This window comes from Alligator mississippiensis, chromosome 4 (genome assembly GCF_030867095.1).
Source record: "Alligator mississippiensis isolate rAllMis1 chromosome 4, rAllMis1, whole genome shotgun sequence".
NCBI lineage: Eukaryota > Metazoa > Chordata > Crocodylia > Alligatoridae > Alligator > Alligator mississippiensis.
Window position 1 is genome coordinate 136,560,254 of NC_081827.1, and position 20,677 is coordinate 136,580,930.

Here is a 20,677-nt window from a genome sequence, read left to right on the forward strand (position 1 = left end):
CCCTCCTCCTCTTCCCCTTCCCGTCCCCACCGCGTCCTGCTGCATTTGTTTCCCCGCCGCCCGGCTGTAACACGAGCTTGTGTTTCCTGGTGCCGGGGCTCCTTTAAGAGGCAGAGCTCGGTGCTGGGAATTCACGTCAGTTTCAGCCCTGAAACTCTCCAGATCAATGAGCAAAGAGCTTTCTCACTTCTGCCTTTCAGTTTCTCTCTTCCAGGAAGGAAAACATTCAGAGGGAGAGGGAGAGGGAGCGGGAGCGAGAGCGAGGGCAGCAGCAGCCGCAGCCGCAGCCGCCGCCTCACCCTCCCGGGCTGGAAGCAGACCCCCCTGGCAGCCCCTTCTTCCCCAACCAGCAGCACCCCCACCAAACTATGCGGGCTGCCACTCCCAGGGGCAGATCTGCCGGCACCTTGAGCTCTTTGGGGAAGATGGTCGGAGTAACTTCTCCTTGAATGATTGCGTCTGGCTCTGAAGGATTTCTGGGTTGGGGAGAGGAAAGGAAAGTGGGAAAACCCCCCTAAGAACTTCCTGATCTCTCTCGTTCCCTTTCTCTGCCCTCTCCTTTTTTCTTTTTATTTCCCTCCCTCTGTGAGACATGTCTGAGGCTCCTGCTCAGTGTTGCATCAAGGTAAAAACCCTATCCCCCCCCCCCCCCTTTATTTTGAAACCTGCCTAAGATTTGGCTTTGCTGGGGGGGAGATTGCAATGTTATATTTCTATTTTTAGGTGTGTGTAAGGGGAGGGGGGGAGAGATGGTGCTTATTTTTTTATTTTACTGTTCTATGTTAACCTTTAGTTTAACCTTGCTATTCTTTTTTCTTCATCTCTAAAGAGAAACCGAGAAGCCTTGTCAGAGGCAGGCGAAGCTCAGCTTGTTTTGTGTTTCTTTGCTTTGTTTCCTAGTTTTGGCAGTAAACACTCAGTGATTACTCTACTCTTTTTAAACCTGATCTCTGTGTCCAGGAGCACGTAGAATGAATAGGAACTTTTTGTGCTTTTTGGGGGAGGAAGGGGGGGGGGGAGGGAACTGGGAGAAGTTCTTTTCCAGTAGAAGACTGAATAGAAACATTTCTTTTACAAAAAAGGATGATTTGGTACAATGGGGAAAGACTTCTTTTCTGCAACAAGAATAACTTGCTATAAATTTAAACACGTTGCGTCTGCATTAGCGCTTGATATGCAGATGTTCTACATATGATCTCTCCATTGGGTGCAAAGTGTGTGTGTACGTGTACAACATATATATTTTATTCTCAAAGGTAATCAACAAGGATTTTTTTTTTAAGTGTGAGGCATCCTGACAACTGAAAAACAAGTGAGAGACTCTTGATTAACACAAAGAGGAATTACCTATGCAGTTTGGCACTTAAGAATGCTTGTGTTTGTCAATAGAGTGGGGGAAAAAACCCATTGGTGTAGAAATGGCTCAGAATTGGAGGCATATTTTTTTTCTTTGCTGGAGATAGTATGTTGGATATGTTAAATTAACACTTAGTCTGGTCCTTTACAGTCTAGTAGCATTGGAGGTTTTGTCCCCTGCTGTAAAGTTTGTGGAAAGTTTGCTACTGTAAAAGAGGTGTAGTCCATTTGAGGGCTTTTTTGTAATCAAGGTGTTTAGTTGTGTCACTTATCTGTGAAGGTGTCATGCAATATTGTGGGAGTAGAGTGCTACACACTAAACTCTTTGCCTTAGGAGGGGCCTGAGGAGTGCACTTCTTTGTGACTTGGCCTATTGAACATGTTACACTGTGAAGTTTTTCATTTTAAGTGGAGGCAGTATAAAGCTGAGACAACGGTGGGGGGGAGACCAAATTCCATTTTTGGGTTTTTTGGCCAGACTGATCCTTCCTATCAAGCTATTCCATTGAGATAGTGATTTCCTTTTTATTTTTCTCCCTGATTTTATTTTTTTAATTATTTTTTCCTTCAGGAGAAATGTTGCTGCTTTTGCAACCTGGCTTAGTCCTATTCAAACAAGTAAATACTGTATGGTTGTTGTCTATGCCTACAAGAAAAAAAGGTGCTTTCCATTGCATTGTAAGGAGGGGCAACTTGCAATAAAAAGTTGTTATCCCACCTGAAAACAATGGAACTCTGATGGGTAAACTGAATTCAGTGGTATGTCCTGTGAGATCTCGGGACTTAGAGAATCTAGTCTGATTTCTGTAATTGGGACAGACAAATTATATACTGTAATAGGTGTTATATGTTGGTTAACAGGATGGCCAAAAATGCTAGTATGGGGAAAATCTGCATTATGAACAAGGCAAATAAAATAGCTATTTGGTTTTTTGTGGGGGGAAGGGGTTTCCTAAGTAATCCTACAAAAACACAATACTTGTTCTCTGGGTAGGAGAACGCTATTAAATAAGAACCAGTAGTGTTGCTAAGTGGTTCTTTACCTTGTGTTAGAAATGCATCATTTTTACAAATAAATGATGCTTACTCCTACTCAAGTCAGTGGAAACTCCCATTGACAGTAGTACTGGTCCCTCACAGTCTCTGTTATGATACATTATGGAGTCATATTATAAGGAATTAACTGCATATGACTTTTCCCATATATTCCTACTACATCATTTTAATAGTGTAAACATGCAGATATTTCATTACACATAAGGGACATCATTAACCCTCCCCCCCCTTTTTTTAAAGTAACTAATGGTATTAAGCATGGTTTGAATTTTAAAAAGTCCTTAATGATGTTGTAAGTGTTTTCTGTTCTCATGAGATGAGTATTACTTTATTGAGAGAGAAACTGGCTACTATGTAGGGGAAACAGTATGTCCGAAGTGCTGTCAAATGCACAGAATACACAAAAATGAAGAAATAGGGAAGGTAGTTCAATTTATCTCATTCATAGTCATTTTGGTTGCATGGATGATGCAAACTATTCAGCCAGAACTTAGAATTTTAAGTCAAAGATCCGCCCCCCTTCACCTTTAAAAGTCACACCGTTGTGGGTAACTTTTTCTCTTCATTTGGTTTTGAACAGTCGTTGTCTTTAAACTTTTATTCCATTCAGAACAGATTCAAAGTTGGCAGTTGGTCAGAAGTTGGAGTAAGAATCTTTAAGTGATGTGTATGTAACTCGATGAGGCTGATCTATTATTTCACTGTATTATCATCTCAGCTTGCTGTGTTTGCTAGGAGCCTATACAGGCAAGCATTGTGCTGTGTTACAAATCTGCTACTTAAACTGATGTTGCTGATCAAGGCAGCAATTGGTTCAATGTTATTGTAGGAATAGCAAAACCATTTCACTGGGAGCTCTGAAGTGGAAGTTGTGTTGTTTGTAAATGTATTCTGTTAAGATGTTTTCCTCCACCAACAAGAAACAAGTTAGTGTGCAATAAATTCCACAGCAACTAGTGGGATGAACCATGGAAAGCTAGGATGGAGGCAGTGAGGGAAAGTGTGAGGTTATCATTGTAGAGTCTTTATATCACTGGAAAACACTACAGGGGCACTTCTGAGGATGACGTGGTGGCATTATAGTGTGTGTTTAAGTTTGTTCTCATCCAGTATGAATTCATGATAATCTCTCTGTCAAATGCTAATCAGCATGGCACTTAATTTTCAATATGCACAATTTTGCATATATATAAAAGGGTTTGCTACAAAAACACACATGCATTTATAAAGATTTGTTCTCTGTGAGGGGGAGAAAATTATGCTAAGGCCCTGATCTTGTAAATACTCATTTCTTTTACTTTACCTAACCCATCCTTTCCTATACTAGGGTGAGTCACCCCATGAATTTTAACTGGACTATCCCAACAGTGAAGTTTTAAACATATATGTGTAAGAGTCTGTAGGAGTTGGATTTAATTCAGCTTTGAGGTTCAGAAATTAGGATCTAAGGAGTCAGGAAAGAAGAGTTGAGGTTAAAAAGAAAGTTTGCTTTGTTTTGTACTCTTTATGCATTATAATGCAAACTCTTTGTATCACTTTTTAACATTTTAATCAATAAATGACTATAGTGCATAGAATATAACAAATTCCAATTTGCATGGTATATCTTGGTTCTATGGTCATGGTGCTAAGATTGGGAGCTGGAGACCTGTGTTTCTCTGACAGACTGCTTCTGTAACAAAGGAAAAGTTGCTCCCTTTTCTTGTGCCTTAGTTTCCCCACTGCTAAATGAAAATAATGATACCCTTCCTTGTAAAATGCCTTAAGCTAAATATTATGAGATTATATTATTGAGCATTCAGGATTTCAACTCAGCTTGACTTTTATTTGCAACTCAGTGGGTCACAGTTGAAGAAAATAGTTTCAGTCCTTCAGGATCTGGGGCAGAAGTTCAATAAACTGGTTTAACCTAAATCAGTTGTTTGATACTACATCCATCCAGGTTTATCTTAAACTGGTTTTGGCCATTTTGAAAGTGCTTTATGTGTACCAAACTTCAGAAACTGGTTCAAATCTGGAACGCAATAGATCACTTATACCAGTTTGTGTAATTTCTGTCCCTAGCCCTGAAGTCATAAGCATTTAACATTGAATGCCTAGAGCTGATGATGGTTCCAAATTTGAGATGATCTCATATTCTGTGAGATCTCTTGTGGTAGACCAGTTCACTCAATCATGCTTGCTTTGACTCAGTGTAACAAGATAAATGAAAAGGTGTCAATTTATTTTATGCATTCATTCGTCAATGTAAAACTACAGAAATTCTTGCAGGCAAATGGGACTTGTCTTTAAATGGCAAAGCGTTAACTCTCAGATACTCTGAACTAAGATATTGCCTCAATAAAAATAATACTTTGTATTTTCCAAATCTAAAATCTTTAAGTGATTTTTCACTATTAATAAATTAACCCTTGAATTTTCCCTGCCAAGGTAAATAACCATAACTGCAGATAGGGAAACTGAGGTTTGAGGAAATGAATTGTCTTGTTCAGGGTCACTTAGGAAATTTGTGACAGAGCCAGGAAGGAAAATCAAATGTCCAGCCATCTTGCTCAGTGAGTAACAGTGAGTGTTTTATGAAAAGTTTCAGCTCCTGGAGCTACTCAGTTACTTGAGAATCTCAGGTTTAGTTTCAAGGATTTTTATTTCTTTGTTTGTTTGATTGTTTTCTTGGTTGTTTTTGTTTGTTTTTAATAGAAACTTCTTGTGTTCCTTACTGTGGAAAAGGCTTGAAAATAGGACTTGAGAACAGGCAAAACAAAGTCTCCAAATCCAGGAGGCTCAAATATAAAGATCTCAAAATGCAGTAATAAGGAGAAGCGGAAATCCACTTGTGATTTTTAAACTAATCTCATGACTCTTAGGAATCTGACACTATTTTTCAGTTTTGGGGATTGGTGACAACTGCACAAGTTACCCTCAAAGCTATTTTTTCATCCCCTTTAACAGCAGACTGAATGTGGAGGCAAGCGGTAACTGTTTCTTAGCCCCCGAAGTCAGAAATAGCTCTTGATGAAAATTCATTTAAAATTCCAAATGGAAGCTTCTGTTTGCTGCCTGCAAAGTTTACAATGTAAACTTAAGAATATAATTTACCCGGACTTGGCTTGTGTTATATTTTACATTAAAACTTCAAATGGAAGCTGGTTCTGTAGGTGGCTCTGAACCAACGCTTCCTGTATGTAAAATTTTCATAAGTAATTTCAGCATGGATTTTTTTTTTTTTTTTTTTTTTTTTTTTTTTTTATCATGCATGCATTGGTGTAAACTCTGCTCCTCCAGTCAGTTATGCATGGCTTCCAAATCTGTAAAATTTCCATTGAGAGCTATACACATACTCAAAGTTGTGGGATTTACTAGGGCTGTGCGAAACGGAAGCGTTCTGTTTCGACCAGCGTTTTGACAGAACAGTGTTTCATTTCAACATTTGTTTAGAGTCAAAATGGCTGTTCTGTTCCGTTCCACAAAACGTTTTGCTGTTTCAATGTTTCGTCCATAGGATATAAAGGGGATTGAAACAGGCTATAACTTTGTCATTTCTGGCTGGATTTGGATGAAACTTGCCCTTCTGAGGGCATGATGCATGCCAAGTTTCAAAAAGATGGGTGCAGGTGGTTTGGAGAAACTGCACCCCAAAATCATGAGAGCAAAACTCACGTCACGTGTACGTGTTAAAGCCACAGCGGGGTCAAAACTGCAGGGATGGTAGCCCCTGCTGAGGCCACAAAGCCTGTTAAGTTTCAAGGAGATCGGTGGAGGGGTTTGGGGGGAACTGCACCTCAAGCTGCTGACAGGCAAAACTTATGACATAGATGACCCTGCGTGTGTTAAGGAGCAGCGGGCTGAAAACTGCAAGGATGGTGGCCCCTACTGAGGCCAAAGAGCCTGCCAAGGTTCAAAGAAATAAGTGGAGGGGTTTGGGGAAAACTGCGCTTCAAGCTGCAGACAAGCAAAACTCGTGACATGGGTGCTTGTGCAACTGTGTCTGTCTTGGGGCATGGGGGGTGGAGGGACACGGACTACTGGAGGCCTGGCTGCTAAGCTACTGTGTTACCAGTTACCAATCGATCATGATTCACTCAGGGACCAGCTCAATACACAGTACCTAGCTACTACATAACGAGTTAGCGAGCATGGATTAACACCTACAAAAGGACAGACTAAGGAGAGGAAATAATCAATAGAGGCAATCAACTTCCCCAAGACAGAGACAGTCAGTTGCACAAGCACCCATGTGATGAGTTTTGTCCGTCAGCAGCTAGGGGTGCAGGGCCCCAGAACCCCACTGCACCTCTCTCTTTGACAGCTGGCAGACTTTGTGGCCGCAGCAGGGCCTAGCAGCCAGGCCTGCAGTAGTTTCCCCTCCTTTGTGCCCCAGGACGGACACAGCTGCACAAGCACATATGATGCGAGTTTTGCCTGTCAGCAGCCAGAGGTTCAGGGCCCCAGAACCCCCCTGCACCCATCTCCTAGGCAGCTGGCAGGCTTCATGGCCTCAGCAGGGGCTAGCAGGCCTTCAGCTTTCACCCTGCTGCGCCTTAACACGCACAGTGTCACCCATGTCACGAGTTTTGCTTGTCCTCAGCTCAAGGTGAAGTTTTCCCCAAACCCCTGTACTTATCTCCTTGAAACATGGCAGGATTTGTGGCCTCAGCAGGGGCTAGCATGCCTACAGTTTTGACCATGCTGTAGCTTAACACATACACATGACACAAGTTTGGCTCTCAAGACTTTGGGGTGCAGTTTATCTGAACCCCCTGCAGCTATCTTCTTGAAACCTGGCATGCTTTATGCCCTCAGAAGGGGATACCATTTCTGCAAGATTTATCCAAATCTGGCCAGAAATAACAAAGTTATAGGTTGTTTCAACCTTCCCATTATAGCCTATGGGCGCAACTTCGAAACAGTGTCAAAACGGCAAAACGTTTCGACTTGCCTCGTTTTGTTTCGAGGCTGTTTTGACCATATCAGTTTCATTTCGATTTTGCTGCTTTGACCTTGAAACAGGCTTGAAACAAAACTGGTGGTGAAATTTCACACAGCCCTAGGATTTACCGGTTGGAAAGAATTTCCTCCTCTTTCTCCCCCTCCCCCCCCCTCCCCCGGGTGGTGATGAGCCATATAATTTCCATTTTCTGGAAGTCTTTAGTTTGATGCCATCATATTCCTGTCACCCTTAACCAAGGCCGATTCATTACTTGTGGAAAATGTACTACTTGTTTTTTATGTGGAAACTTGTATTCTAATAAGCTAATTCTTCCAACTTTGATGTCGGTAATGCTGTCATTAAGTTCACTGGGTGCAGGATTGAACTGCAGAAGATCAGAGTTTGGGGCTGGCATACTTATTTAATACCTGATAAATTACTTAATTGACGTTAGTTAAATTAATCCTCATAAAACAGAATTTTACTAACATCATCCCAATTAAGCATTGGTGGTTCCTATTTACTATGTATCCTTAGAGGCTAAATCAGTTTCCTAGGAAGCGGTCAATAAGATAACAGACTGTCGTATGTCCCAATTAAGTAGATTGTAGCTGTAATGATGATTTACATGTATAGAACACCTTGCATTTCAAAGGACTTTACAAATTATATACATACATGGCCTTTTGGGGCTAAGAGATGGCATATCAACATAAAGGTGATAAGAACAGTGATAAGTAGAGATGAAACCTTGTGCAATTACACCAGGGGTAAATGCCATTCCTTACAAAACATATTCTCTGTTCTTTAATGGCTATATCCAACAGAGATTCAGTTATGGAAGTTTTGTACAGAACACTTACCTAGTGAGCCACCTACTTGGAGGAAGAGCAAGGCTAGCCCTTTTTTTGGCTGAGTTTCTGGTTCTTGAAAGACCTACCATCAAAATAAACAGTTACTTTGAAAAGTTTGGGTGCCTGTTTTAGGGTATTTGTGCTCTGTCTCTCAAGGTGGACTTGACAGATGCCCCAAAATTAAGCCATTCAGAAGTAGCGATAGCTTCTGAAAGCATTGATTGATTGATTTTTTTTATTTTTTTTTATTTTTTTTTGGCTTTCTTTGCCCCCTTTCTCCCCTATCCGTGAAGTGGGGATGATAACTTTTTACATCTGTGGGGCTGAACTAAATAACATTTTTCAATGCATGATGTAAATGCAGAGCATTTATTAGGGCAATCATTAGCAGTGTCCCTTGTTTGTGCCCATTTTCTAAGGAGATTTCCCTTTCTTCCTTGCCTTTTACAGCATCCCAGACTTGTGAAACGTTTGTGAAGTTTGCCAGATGTTGAATGCACTTGTACATCTAGGTTGTAATTCAGAATGTTCCCAGCATTCAAAACCACATTTGTGCAGCACAATCCAAACCAAACTGAGCACCACTCTGTTCTTAGGTTCAAACTGAGTAAGGAAAGAAGGCCCCAGAAAACTGTCAGCACTTGTAACATCAAAACTGCTGAAACAGCTTCCAATAAATGCTGCTTATTTCTTCAACCTACAAACCAAGCCAAATATAAACAATATTCGTTCAGCTGTTGTTGACTTGAATGCATGTAATTTCAGACCAAACCATGAGGATCAAGTGCTGTTTTCCCCCCTTCTTAATTGCATGCAGAGTTTAATAATATTGAGACTAGGTTTTGCTGAAACTTTTACAGAAATGTCATCACCATGTAGAGACTAAACATAGAAAACTTCAAGCTAATTCAATTTATTCTGAGGAAAGTTAGAAGGAACCATAGATGTGGGGCTTATAATGGATTATGCATTTCAGCGGATAGCTGTTACTACTTCAGTTCTAATATAAAGGAGCTGAACTTCAGGGTGGATTGGGTATTGCAGTTAGAGAACATGTGATGCATGATTCTTCTGAAGATTATTCCACATGATGCCACAAGAAGTTCCTTGACTTTTGAGCTTCTTGTGCGTGCTTAAAAGTCTTAGCTTGTTAAAATAAGCGTGTGCATGTTCAGGAATCAAATCAGGGTTAAGAGAGCGAAATAGCGATGTTCACTAGAGCTGCATCATGTGGAATGTTTTTGTACATGAGGAGTGGATAAATGGCACCATAAATTGCTTAAAGCTATGTAAAATGCCATAAGCAGCACTGTGTGCACCATAGAGAGTTATCTTATCTCCAATGTACACTAGAATGTCTTCTAAAATACTTTCTGATCATCATAAACTTGAGTTGGGGATGTTGTAGTTTTACTAGTATTTAGCAAGTACTATTTTTCTCTGAGGTTTTCTGTGGTTTTTATTTGCCTTTCTCTCAGCCAAATTAATTATTTTCCTTTGCTTTCAGTATTGTCTAATGAGGTATCCTTTAAGACGTTTGCTTGCTTTTTGAGTTCTGCTGGTGCTGAAACAGAAGCAGAGTTCAGGACCATTATTTATTACTATCATTATTTGCATTGAAATATGAGCATCGGAACCCCATGTTATCGAGAGTTGTGCAGGCACGCAGTAGGAAGCCAATTTTTGCCTCCCACCCTTGCCTCAAAAACAACAAAAAACAGAGTTTAGGCCATTACAAAGAACAACAAATTGAAGAAATAAACAACAGGGATAAGGGAAGCCATACACTAAACAGAGGTATTAAATGTATGTCCAGTTCAACAGGTTTCTAATGTGATTAAGCCTGCTAGTTAATATAAAGTCACATTGAGTCAGATTCTCAAAATAGTTCAGCTTTCATTTAGGTACTTAAAGAAGGACCTGATTTTAAAAAAAATGTCATTTAGACAACACTTAGAGTGATGTGCTTTGGAGAATCTGGCCTGTAGAAGTTTAAAAAAATCTAGCTTGGGCAAGAGCCTTGGCTGGAATGCATCACTGGATGGAGTCTTGGCAGAACTTTGAAAAGTTTTAATTTTTGTAAATGTTTTGGTTGTTCCATTAAAATATAATAATCAAATAATATCTGCTGTAGAATTTTAGAAAATCAGCTTTAAAAAAGTAAGATATAAGGAATATCTTTTCATTAAATTCTTTAGCTTCTGTGGATTACTTGTGGTTTCCTCCATGTTAAATTTTATATTCTCATCTATTTTATAAGGAGTTTCTTGGCTTAATTTGGCCCCACCTGTGTTGAGTGTTTTAAATAAGTAGGGGTGCACCCATTAAAGATTTTCTTGGGCAATACCAATAGCTGATTATTCACCAGGCATATTGGCCGATACCAGTCTGACAACTGATTTTATAGGAGCACAGCTGGGCAGCATGGAAAGCAGCTCCCTGCAGGTAAGTCTATAGAGGGGAAGGGGTGCACGAGAGGGAGGAGGCTGCCTGCTGTGGGTTCGGGGCTCTCTGTCCTGCTGCCTTTGCTATAGGAGCCCTGTGTCGGCCATATGCCTCCAACTGCTGGGCAGGTAGGGAGCACAACTCGCTGCCCCCAGTGCACGACTCCTGGGTCAAGGGCAGCAGGGCGGAGAGCCCCAAGCCCACAGCAGGCAGCCCGCCTCTTCCCCATGCACAAATCCCCATTCCCCCATGGAGGGTATGTGCAGTGGTGGGGAGCTGCCCCCCCCTCTCCACCCCTCCACACACCCTGGACAAGCCACCTGAGGCTCTGCCCTGCTCCCTGCCCCGGGTCTCATTCACTGCTTGGGCTGAGCAATGCCCCCTGCCCCACTCCCTCCCTTACCGTGGGGGCCCTGATCTGCCTCTTCCCCTCCACAGACTTACCTGCGGGGCGCTGCTCTCCACACTGCCCAGATGCATTCCTGGCCACATGCATGTGTGGGGCTGCACGCATACACATGGCATTCAGGGACCCCCGCCAGAAAGCATATAATATTTATCAATTAACGTTATTGGCTACACAGGCCAAAAAAACCTGACGTCCAATAATTGTTAATTTTCCCTTTATTGGTGCTGATCCAATATGGCACTGATATATCGGTGAACCTCTATCAATTAGTATAGCTCCTATTAACTCTGACATACAGTATTTTAATATAGAAATCCAGTATAGTATACAATAAGATCTTTTACATCACCAGGTTCTTTTCCCAAGTATCTGGTAGAATTTTATCTGAGACAGGTCAAAGTTTTACTAGCCAGCATGGTGAAACCACCATCACTTTCTATAGCAAATGGCATACAAAGAAATGATGCAACTAGCATCGCATCTAAGTACCACTGATCATGTAGCCTGAATGAAACTTTTACCACTGGGTTGACAAGAGATGGCCATCGGTGTCAATCTGGAGCGGCACTTGTAGATATGGAAAGCAAGATACCTTCACCCCTCGGCCCCTGCACTCCATAGAATTCTACAGCAGACATCATTTTCAACTACATGTTAACAATTGTCCAAAACACCTGTCAGTAGAAGATTCTTACTTTTTAAAATTCTATGGAATGCCATGGAAATCTAGGAACTGCAGCATTAGGAAAATACTCCTGATTATTGAGAGGCCCAGGATAAAATTGCAGGGCCCAGCAACACTGGCGTCATGATTAAGTCACTGGTCAGATTCTCCAGTTAGTGGATGAGTTTATCCAGTAAACCATATTTCCCTTTTCCTTTTTTAATATTATGGTTGAATTGATGAACACTATGAGCAAGCATGTTTGTGAAGTTCAGCTAATGTATGTGTAGGGCTTTGAGAATGTGTAGAAGGTGAATAGTACTGCAGAAATGTTATGGGGGGGAAAACTCTTCTATTCTTTTGGAATTTATTGGAGATCTATATAAGGATTCCTCCCCATGAAGGAAGTAATCCTTTTTATTCTAGCTGATTAAGGTAGGGAAATATGTTCTCTGCAGCCTCTTACATGGTGTGGTTTTAAATTTGCATTTGCTTGAATATTGAGTCTGCTATATAGTTTCCAGTGCTTCAAAATCTAGGCAAAGCAGCCGGGGCTGAAGGGCCTGTGAAGGGGTTAGTTTGGGAAATGTGATGTTCTTGGATGGGATGGTGGTCACAGCTATGATGGAGCCTAATGGAAGCACCATACCAAAACAGCAGGCCCCTCCTCTCCATGCAAACAACTATCAGCTCAAGCTGTTCCAGTTATTATGCTCATTTTACTGCCTTTGAGTTGAGGGAGAATAACCATACTCTTGAATTACACAGAGGCAACACTTGAACTAAAGGGAGTGATTGGATTAGCAGAATGATTGGATTAGCAGGTGGTGTAATTTGAGCAGTCCTGTCTCAAATGGGACTGCTTTACTAATTCCAGTGCCTGCAGCTTTCTCCTACCTTTCCCTAGCCCCCAGCAGCCAAACTAAAGCATCACTTACTTTGAGCTATAGACTTCTGTATGTGGATGGGTTCTTGGTGAGAGTCAGAACCTGGGTTATCTCAAGCAAATAAGGTATTGAAGGACTTGACAGGGGACATAGCAGAAGTGATGGTGCAGGTAAAAGGGTGAAATAGCTAGCGAATAAGTATCTTACTGGATGGAAATTGATTGTTCAGTTCCTGCCAACAGTTCCAGGTTGTCACCCAAGGCATTAGTTGCCAGGAATGGATATATCCAAACTCAGATATAAGCTCAAAAGAGAATGCAGATGTGGCAGATACATAAATTTTTGATTCTGCATGGGGTTGTGCCACCACTGAGTGGATTCCTTGGGAAATGCACTTAAAAATGGTCAGTGGTGTCCAGTATGAGATGCACACTGCATTGGTAGCCTCACTCTCAAATGTGTGGTTGCTTCTGCCATTTTTACTCAAAAGGTCTGGAAGTTTATTGGGTCTTGCAGTACCCTGAGAAAGGAACATGGTACTAGCATATGTGAATGTCAACTCTATTATTCCAGAGCTGTTATTGAGAGGCAAGCTGAGTCTGTGCATGGGGGAGAAAGAGGGGAATTTATGCAAAGGATTCCAGAAGCAGCTAGGAAGGAACTGGCTGTCTACAAATTAATCGAGGGGACAGCAAGGAATAGGAGACACTCTGTTTACCAGGGCGCCCATTGGGGTTACTAGGAATAACGGCCATAAACTGATGGAGAGCAGATTTAGATTAGACATTAGGAAAAAAGTATTTATGGTGAGGGTTGCCAAAATCTGGAATGGGCTTCCAAGGGAGGTGGTGCTCTCCCTTGTCTTGGAGGTCCTTAAGAGGAGACTGGACGAGCATCTAGCTGGTGTCATCTGACCCCAGCGCCCTTTCCTGCCCAGGCAGGGGGTCAGATTTGACAATCTACTAAGGTCCCTTCTGACCCTAAAAACCTATGAAATCTATAAACTGTCCTTTTGGAGGCTCCAGTGGTTGAGATGAAGGCTAACACAAAGGGCAAGCTGTCCTTTCACTCCTCTGTGGCATGACTACTGATTCGTAGTGAGTAGGTTACAGAATTGGTTTTACAACTTGAAGCCGGATTTCAGGTAAGGATTCAGGTAGTCTTGATTGACTTTCTGGGTAAAGCAGGGAGAAAATTCCACGCTTGGGAATGCTTTTATAGGGTCTGTGCTTGGTTAGTCTTATGAAAATAATTACTTACCACTAAACTTTCCACCTTGGTCTCCTGCAGGAACCTGCTTGCATTTGGACTCGTTGTTTATTTGTAACTAGGAAAATATCTGGGTGGGAATGGAAATGTTTTTGAATCACTAGGGGATTTTAAAAAGTCTAGTTCTTTAGGAAATGGACTAACAGGAGGCCGGTTTTGTTATTTTAATTCTTCAGATTCAAGAAAGAGAGTGAAAAACCTTCATGGAATACATGGAAGGGGAATTACAGATCAGCCTTTGAAAAAAGCAGAAGTTGTCTGGTTTTGAGGAAGAGGCATTGTTCACTTCCAGGAGCTGTACATGGGTTGAAGTATGTCTTTCCAAAGGCCTCTGAGTTCCCACTGTTACAAATTTGAAATGTGTTCTTGAAATCCCCAACATTAGCCTTCCCATTTTTCATGTGTATGAAAGGGGGTTAAAGGTGGAAAGGAAAATGACCTTTCTTAGCAATGGAGGAGAGTGTATTTGCTGTGGTTTTCTTTAGCTATTCCCCACTTCCTTTACTGCCCCCCTCCACTCCAAGGCCCTTGTGTGTGTACTGAACTGAGGCACAGCTGCCATCCCTGGTAATTCTAGCCCCGTGACCATCCGCAAGCTCTCTTGCAGCTTGTCTCAGCTGGAGCACACAGGGGTGTCCTAACTGGTGCTGTCAGAGCTGGGCATTGAAGTAGAGGCTTTCACACCTGGCCACATTATACTTGAGGTAACTGGACTGTCTTCTTCAGAATCGGCTATTCATATTTGCATAGACCTTCAGCCAGGCTGGACTGATTTAAATCACCAGTTGTTTTAGTCTTGTGTTAAATCATCATGTGGGAAACACTGATCTAAAAGATCAATTTTAATAATTTCTTACGTTTTTTGTTGTTGTTTTTTTTTCCACCTTAAAGAGAGATTTATTTGCATTGGCTAGTAGAATTTACTGATTTTTTTCGACACAAACTATTGGCATCGCACTAAATTGAATACATCTTCTGGCTAATTGTACTTAAATCTATGTAAGCAATTAAATAGCATGACATATGTATTTAGATTTCTTAAATTTTACATTTCCTGTCATATAATTCTGAATAGTGCATTTATTACTTGCTAGTCAATTAATCTTTTGCTTGTGATTATGTGTTAATGTTTAGCCAATATATTTGGCTATAAATTGAAACAATTAAAATGTATGAAAGTAATCTTAAATATAAAACATGATCTGATAAATTTTTACATGCAAAATGAAGTAACAAGCATATTTAAGTTAATTTTATTTAATAAAAACAGACATTTATTATAAAAGTGCTATCTATAATAAGTTAAATGGACTGATTGTTTCTGGCTGCTGTGATTTTTAGAACAGGTAGATCTCCTTATTTCTTACCTGCTTTTATTTAGAGATTGGAAAATAAACTTTCCTGTCTTTTCAGCTTTCAGTTGGCTTCTCAGTTTTGAATTAGCTAGTCATTGAACTAAACTAATTGAATAAACTAAAATGAAGAAATCTATTCTTTGTATATCTGCAGAAGAGGCTATGATTATCACTGGCAGTTTTTAACTTCAAGTTCTGTTTTTAGTTGCTTAGCTAGTGACTTCCTTCAGTTCATCTGTCTGACTTTCTTTAAAACTTCAACAGCAAACATGTGTAGAGCTTTTATTTTATTTTCTAATTTAAATCATTTTAATGTATTTATAGTAAGTTTAGGCCTTAATATAAGCTACTATAACTTCAATTTTAAATTGTGTAAGTTTATTTTCTTAATGTTTAAAGAAAATATCATGTTGTATATGTGTATATTATCCATTTTATCCATCCTGATTTTAGGCAGAGCTAAAATGGTAAAAAAAAAAAAAAAAAAAATCCTTTACACTAAATTCCCATTTTGAACTATAGCCATAAGGTGCTTATGCCTTGGTCCCACAGGGATGCAGCCAGTAAGACAATGTGAGCATTACAGATATCAGAGAAGTTCAACACACTTCGGTATTTTATATGTGTTTTATATTTTTTATATATAAGAGTCATCTTACCCATGGGTGAGCCACCTTGTTCCAGATGAATTTGTATAGTACTAATTGACTAGAAAGCAACAGACATTACAGGTGCCTATCTAAGGCAAAAGAAATGGTGATCTTGTCATCAAAAGAGGACTCTTGCTATGGTTTTGGAACAGTATCCCCTGTTACGATCAGCAAAAACTAATTGCAAGATGCATAATAAATTTGTGAGGACCTAGAAGGTTGTAGTAACCCAGTTTAGAAGGGTAGACTTGTTTCCAGTAGGGGGCTAGGACTATTTTTTCCAGACTGTGCCCCAGGCAGTAGCTAGATCTACCAGAGCTGAATAGACACATGGTAAATTAGCTGTCTGCCCAACAGGGGTGTTGAAGTGCTCCCTGAGATAGCACCAGCCCAGCTTTCTCTCTACAGCTATTTCTGATGGTTCAGAAGAAAGTATTAGTAACAGAGTTTTAAAGCATTCATTCATTGGTCAAGGAATGTGCATATTTGTCAATATATATCTAGTTTTGTTGTTTTAATTCTTCAGATTCAAGAAAGTGTTTGAAAAACCTTTTGAAATACGTGGATTTTTTTTATTAGAACCAGTTGCAGCAAAATTAGCAGCATACTCACTTGGCTTCTAGGGATTTCTTCCCTGCTATTCACTTATCTCCTCCCACTATTTGCTTTTGCAGAGGAAGGCTTATTTAGCTGCCTCACTCTGGAAAGCTGCAGTGCTTTGAGATGCTGAAGTGCCTGTTACTTCTCTTTCAGTCTCTTTAATTGTGTATTATCCCTGTGAAATAGGGAAGTATAAATTCCCCTGGGGTCTCCCAAGTCCTCCAACAGCTTTGATTTTGTAGTTTAAATACTGATACTTTCAGGTGAAAAATATATTCAGGGGAAAAGTAGTTTCCTTAGAATTCTAGCCCAGAGGTTCCCAGCTGAAGGCCAGGGCTCTTCAGTGGCTTGCAGATCACCTGATAATCACCAAATGCCTGTTTGGCCATGTGACACTAGCTCCTTTTTTTTATTCTGCTTTCACCATCTTTCCAGTAATATATAGAAAGTTCATCATATCCATAATTTTTCATTTACCACGTAAGCCATTACTGTGGCTGGTAGGGACTATATGTGATGAGTATAGGAGAGGAAGAGGTGAATCTTCGTGGCTATGCATAAGAACATCTGTGGGACAATCTTTCTCTTCAGATGTGGTCCCTATTACGGGGGAAAAGGTGGCAAATTTCTACTTCTACTTTGGATTCCACAACCGTGGCAGTTCCTGCCCTGACTTACACAGACATGTGGAAGTCAATGGGTTCTACAGAGTAGGGTGGTTTTCAATGCTTGTCTCCTTAAAGCTGTCCATTAGGGTATAATTTTTATTTCTATCTTAAAAAAAAGATTGAGGGGGGCCTTAGGAAGGAATGGTTCTAGTGATTTGGAAAGGGGGCAAGGAGTGAAGCTTTGTGTCTTTTGTCTGGTTTTGTTCTGTTTTGTGTCTTGTAAAATCTGAAAAGCAGGCCAGGGCCAGAGATAACCAGAGAACAAAGTATATTTTTGTGAGAAATAGCAGCTTGGAAAGCTACCGATATTATTCAGGTATCTTGTTCTTGTCCATCCCTTTTTCCTCAGTAAGGGAGACCTGACAGTCTAAGACGGAGAAGAAAGAGATTTTTCAGAAGCCTTTTGGCCTTTTGAATGACCTTTATCGCAATAATTTAGAAAGTGTTTAGGGATTTTCCTGTTCTTGACTCTACTTCTGGACTGTGACCTAGTTGATTGTGGTAAAGAGCTTTGATCTCTTCTGTTCCTAATAACTAGTCTCTCTCCAGGTTTTTTCCCAGATCTGGCTGACAAAGAGCATGAAAAATTATCAGATCCTTAAATAACTCAAGGGTCATATGCAGTCTCAGCCACACCTCTCCTGTTAGTTGATAAGAGACTTCAGAATACAGCTCTGTGACACAGTGAATTCACCCATACTTGATGGAACAGATATAGGGATAAATTTGCTGGCATGACCACTTACCCTTAATCATGTCTCCCCCTTTGCCTCTCTGGCCCTCTCAACCCTTCCCCTTAATATAGAGTCACAAACCTGTATGTTAAATAACACAGACATTCAGTTTCAAAGGTGAATATGATTTTCTCACATCAGTGGGACAAAATGAAGTCTGCATGTTACTAATTAAACTTTAGAAAGCATAAGAGGATGTAGACCAGAGAATACATCATGTACCAGAATGGTGAGACTTAACAACCTGTGTCACGTTTTAAGTCTGGGTTGCAAATAGTAGTATCTGCCAGGATAGGCAATTACTGACTCTGCAGCACTGAACATGAGGCTTTTATCTTGCAAGGTGTCAAGTACCTCTGCTCTCCATTGGCTTGGGTAAAATCTGAGGGCTTTTCTGGAGGTGCCCTCCATGTGGCCCTCCAAGCTGTTTTCTGAGGCCCAAGGTGCTGCAACGGGAAACGAAAGTAAACACTGTACTTTCGTTTCAGGGGGGTGATGTGATACTGTTTCCTGTGAGGTCTTTGAGTGTGGCTCGTTGACCCACTGGATGATTAAACAGTTCATGATCCAGCCCCACATTCAAAAAGGTTGGACACCCCTGCCTTACAGGGTGTAATTCAAGTCATCCAAACATTTATGCTGTTTGCTGAATAAGAAAACAAATATTTTGTGAAGGAAAAAGGGCAATCATATAATGTAAGTGGCTGATACCGTGTCTCTTTCTATCCACATTATGGTTGGTGTATGTATGCCCAGGCAGGTTAACAGTAGAGACTGCATGTTATTGGCATGTAAGGTCGATTCTACCTTAAATGAAATCCATTGTTCCATCTCTTGGTAGACATGTCCATAAAAGTCAGCAGTGCTGGCAGTGACTCAGTACTTTTGCTCTTCAGTCCTGTCTGAGATGCTATAGACCAAAGATTCTCATCCAAGGTGCTGTGATACTCTGGGGTGCCTTGAGATCCTTGCGTGGCATCCTGTAGCAGCCATGAAATGTTAGCACTGTGAGGTGTGCAAACAGGATTCACAAGATAAACCCAGAGATTTCAAAAAGCAATCCTTAGTGTCAAAATCATTCTGATTTGGTTTATGATCTTTGAGAGTTTTACAACAGAAGAATTGTTCTATTTTGTTTGTTTGTTTTATAGTAAAAAAGAAAAGTGTAAACTCAGAGCTGGAATTTTCTGAGGAGTGCCTCGATTCTAAAAAAAATTGAGAATCACTGCCATAGACTGACTGGCTGATGAAAGGCTTGCCAAGACTTCAGTCCTCACAGTGATCCTCCAAGACTAGAGTTAAGCTCCTTTGGGGTGGGCAGCATGCTCTACTGTTTTCTGTGCTGTAGCTCTTTGTTGTGTTCAATTCAGGACTGTCAGGCCCTTAAAAAAATGGAAGTATTTAGCCATCTGACCAAAAAAAAAAAAAATCTCTTCTTGTTCATTTTGGGACATAGGCACTAGACTGTTGCAGGTGTGATCACTCTCTGCTAGCGATCTATGATGGGGCTGAGGTGCAATGCCAGAACATAAGGTAGGGGCAGCTGGGACAGAAAAATTAGTTAATTTGGAAGGGGAGAATGCTTCATTGGGAATGACGGTGAATGACTGTCTTACCCTCTGCAGAAGCAACAGGTATGCAACTGGGAAGGAAAAATGAAGATACAAAGGAAAATTTTAGCTTGTCAGTCCTTTAATTCCAGAGGCCTTTCCATTCTCGTGTTCTGTATAATGCAAAGCTGTAGCCATGAGATTCAGTAAGGAGGTATAAGATGCCGAACTGCTTACCATGTCTGTCCCTGTTCACATGCCTCCCAAAGCTATGTCCCAGACTGCTGGTTTCAATTTTTTTTCAGGAAAGTAGTTTGAATTATTTCCTAAAAATACAACACACAGTTGTTATTGTTTTTTTTTTTACTCAATAAACAGGGTGTAAGCTTTCATTAAAAAAAATTTACTCTAAACCTTTGGGAAGTATTATAACATTCTTTAGTTACACAATCTTTTTTTTTTATTTCTTAAATACTGGAATTTTCTTCATTTCCAACCCACTCTCTCACTAACTTTTAACAAACATAAATCAATAACATTTAGTCCTAACTGCTTTAAGTCACATAGGCAGTCATTGTTAAACAAAGGGCCAGAAAAATGTTAATGGTGACAAACATGTTCCAGTTCAAAAAATTGTATCATAAGAGTTGCGTGTGTCCTATTACTTGTGACTGCAGGAAAGACATGCCCAGTTCATATAGCAAAATCCCCTCATTTTCTGCAAAGAACTGCAGGTGATAGTTTGAAGAGCCACTTATGGCTCACAAGCTGAGGCCTGCGTATTGGTGGTCTAACATCAGGCTTGGGGCCTGAGATTCAGGCTTTTGGCAAATTGGCTTATTCTGTCCTGCCACAACATTGGGTGGTGTTATCTTAGGCACCAAAATCTTAAAGATGCTGGTGACTAACCTAGAGGGAGAGTCCAGGCCTGGCAGATGCAAAGTCCTCGTCTTATTTTCTTGAATTGAGAGTTAGCTAAATGCTGGGTTTTAAAAGGAAAAAAGGATTTTATTTGTTATCTGATTCTCCCCCCTTTTCCAAATGAAGGAGAAATTTAGGAATGCCCAGACATGGCAACATTCTGTAGTCATGTGATGTTACACTGGTAAGGTTTTGGACCAGTAATGGGAAATACATTGATCTTAATTTTTAATAACCTTGCACATCAGCAGAAAGTATCACTTCAGCTGTGCTGCGTTCCCATTGCCGTCAAGTTTGTGTAGCAGCTTCACCTGGGGAAACCAGTGCTCCAA

General features: G+C 40.6%; 1 protein-coding gene across 6 annotated transcripts in view; it reads left to right on the plus strand.

Moving 5' to 3' along the window:
* The first annotated feature begins 55 nt into the window (after window positions 1-55).
* Window positions 56-20,677, plus strand: part of ETV6 (ETS variant transcription factor 6) — a 175,092-nt gene continuing 154,470 nt past the window's right edge. For 4 of the 6 annotated variants that reach the window (XM_019482257.2, XM_059726658.1, XM_014606369.3 and 1 more), the window contains exon 1: window positions 56-625. Coding sequence is in view for 2 of the 6 variants with exons in the window: in XM_014606369.3 (XP_014461855.1) it covers window positions 593-625 (33 nt within the window). In the remaining 4 variants the exon portion in view is untranslated. Of the gene's footprint in view, window positions 626-14,043; window positions 14,179-20,677 lie in introns of all 6 variants that reach the window. The other 2 variants (XM_019482254.2, XM_019482256.2) reach the window with 1 other exon arrangement.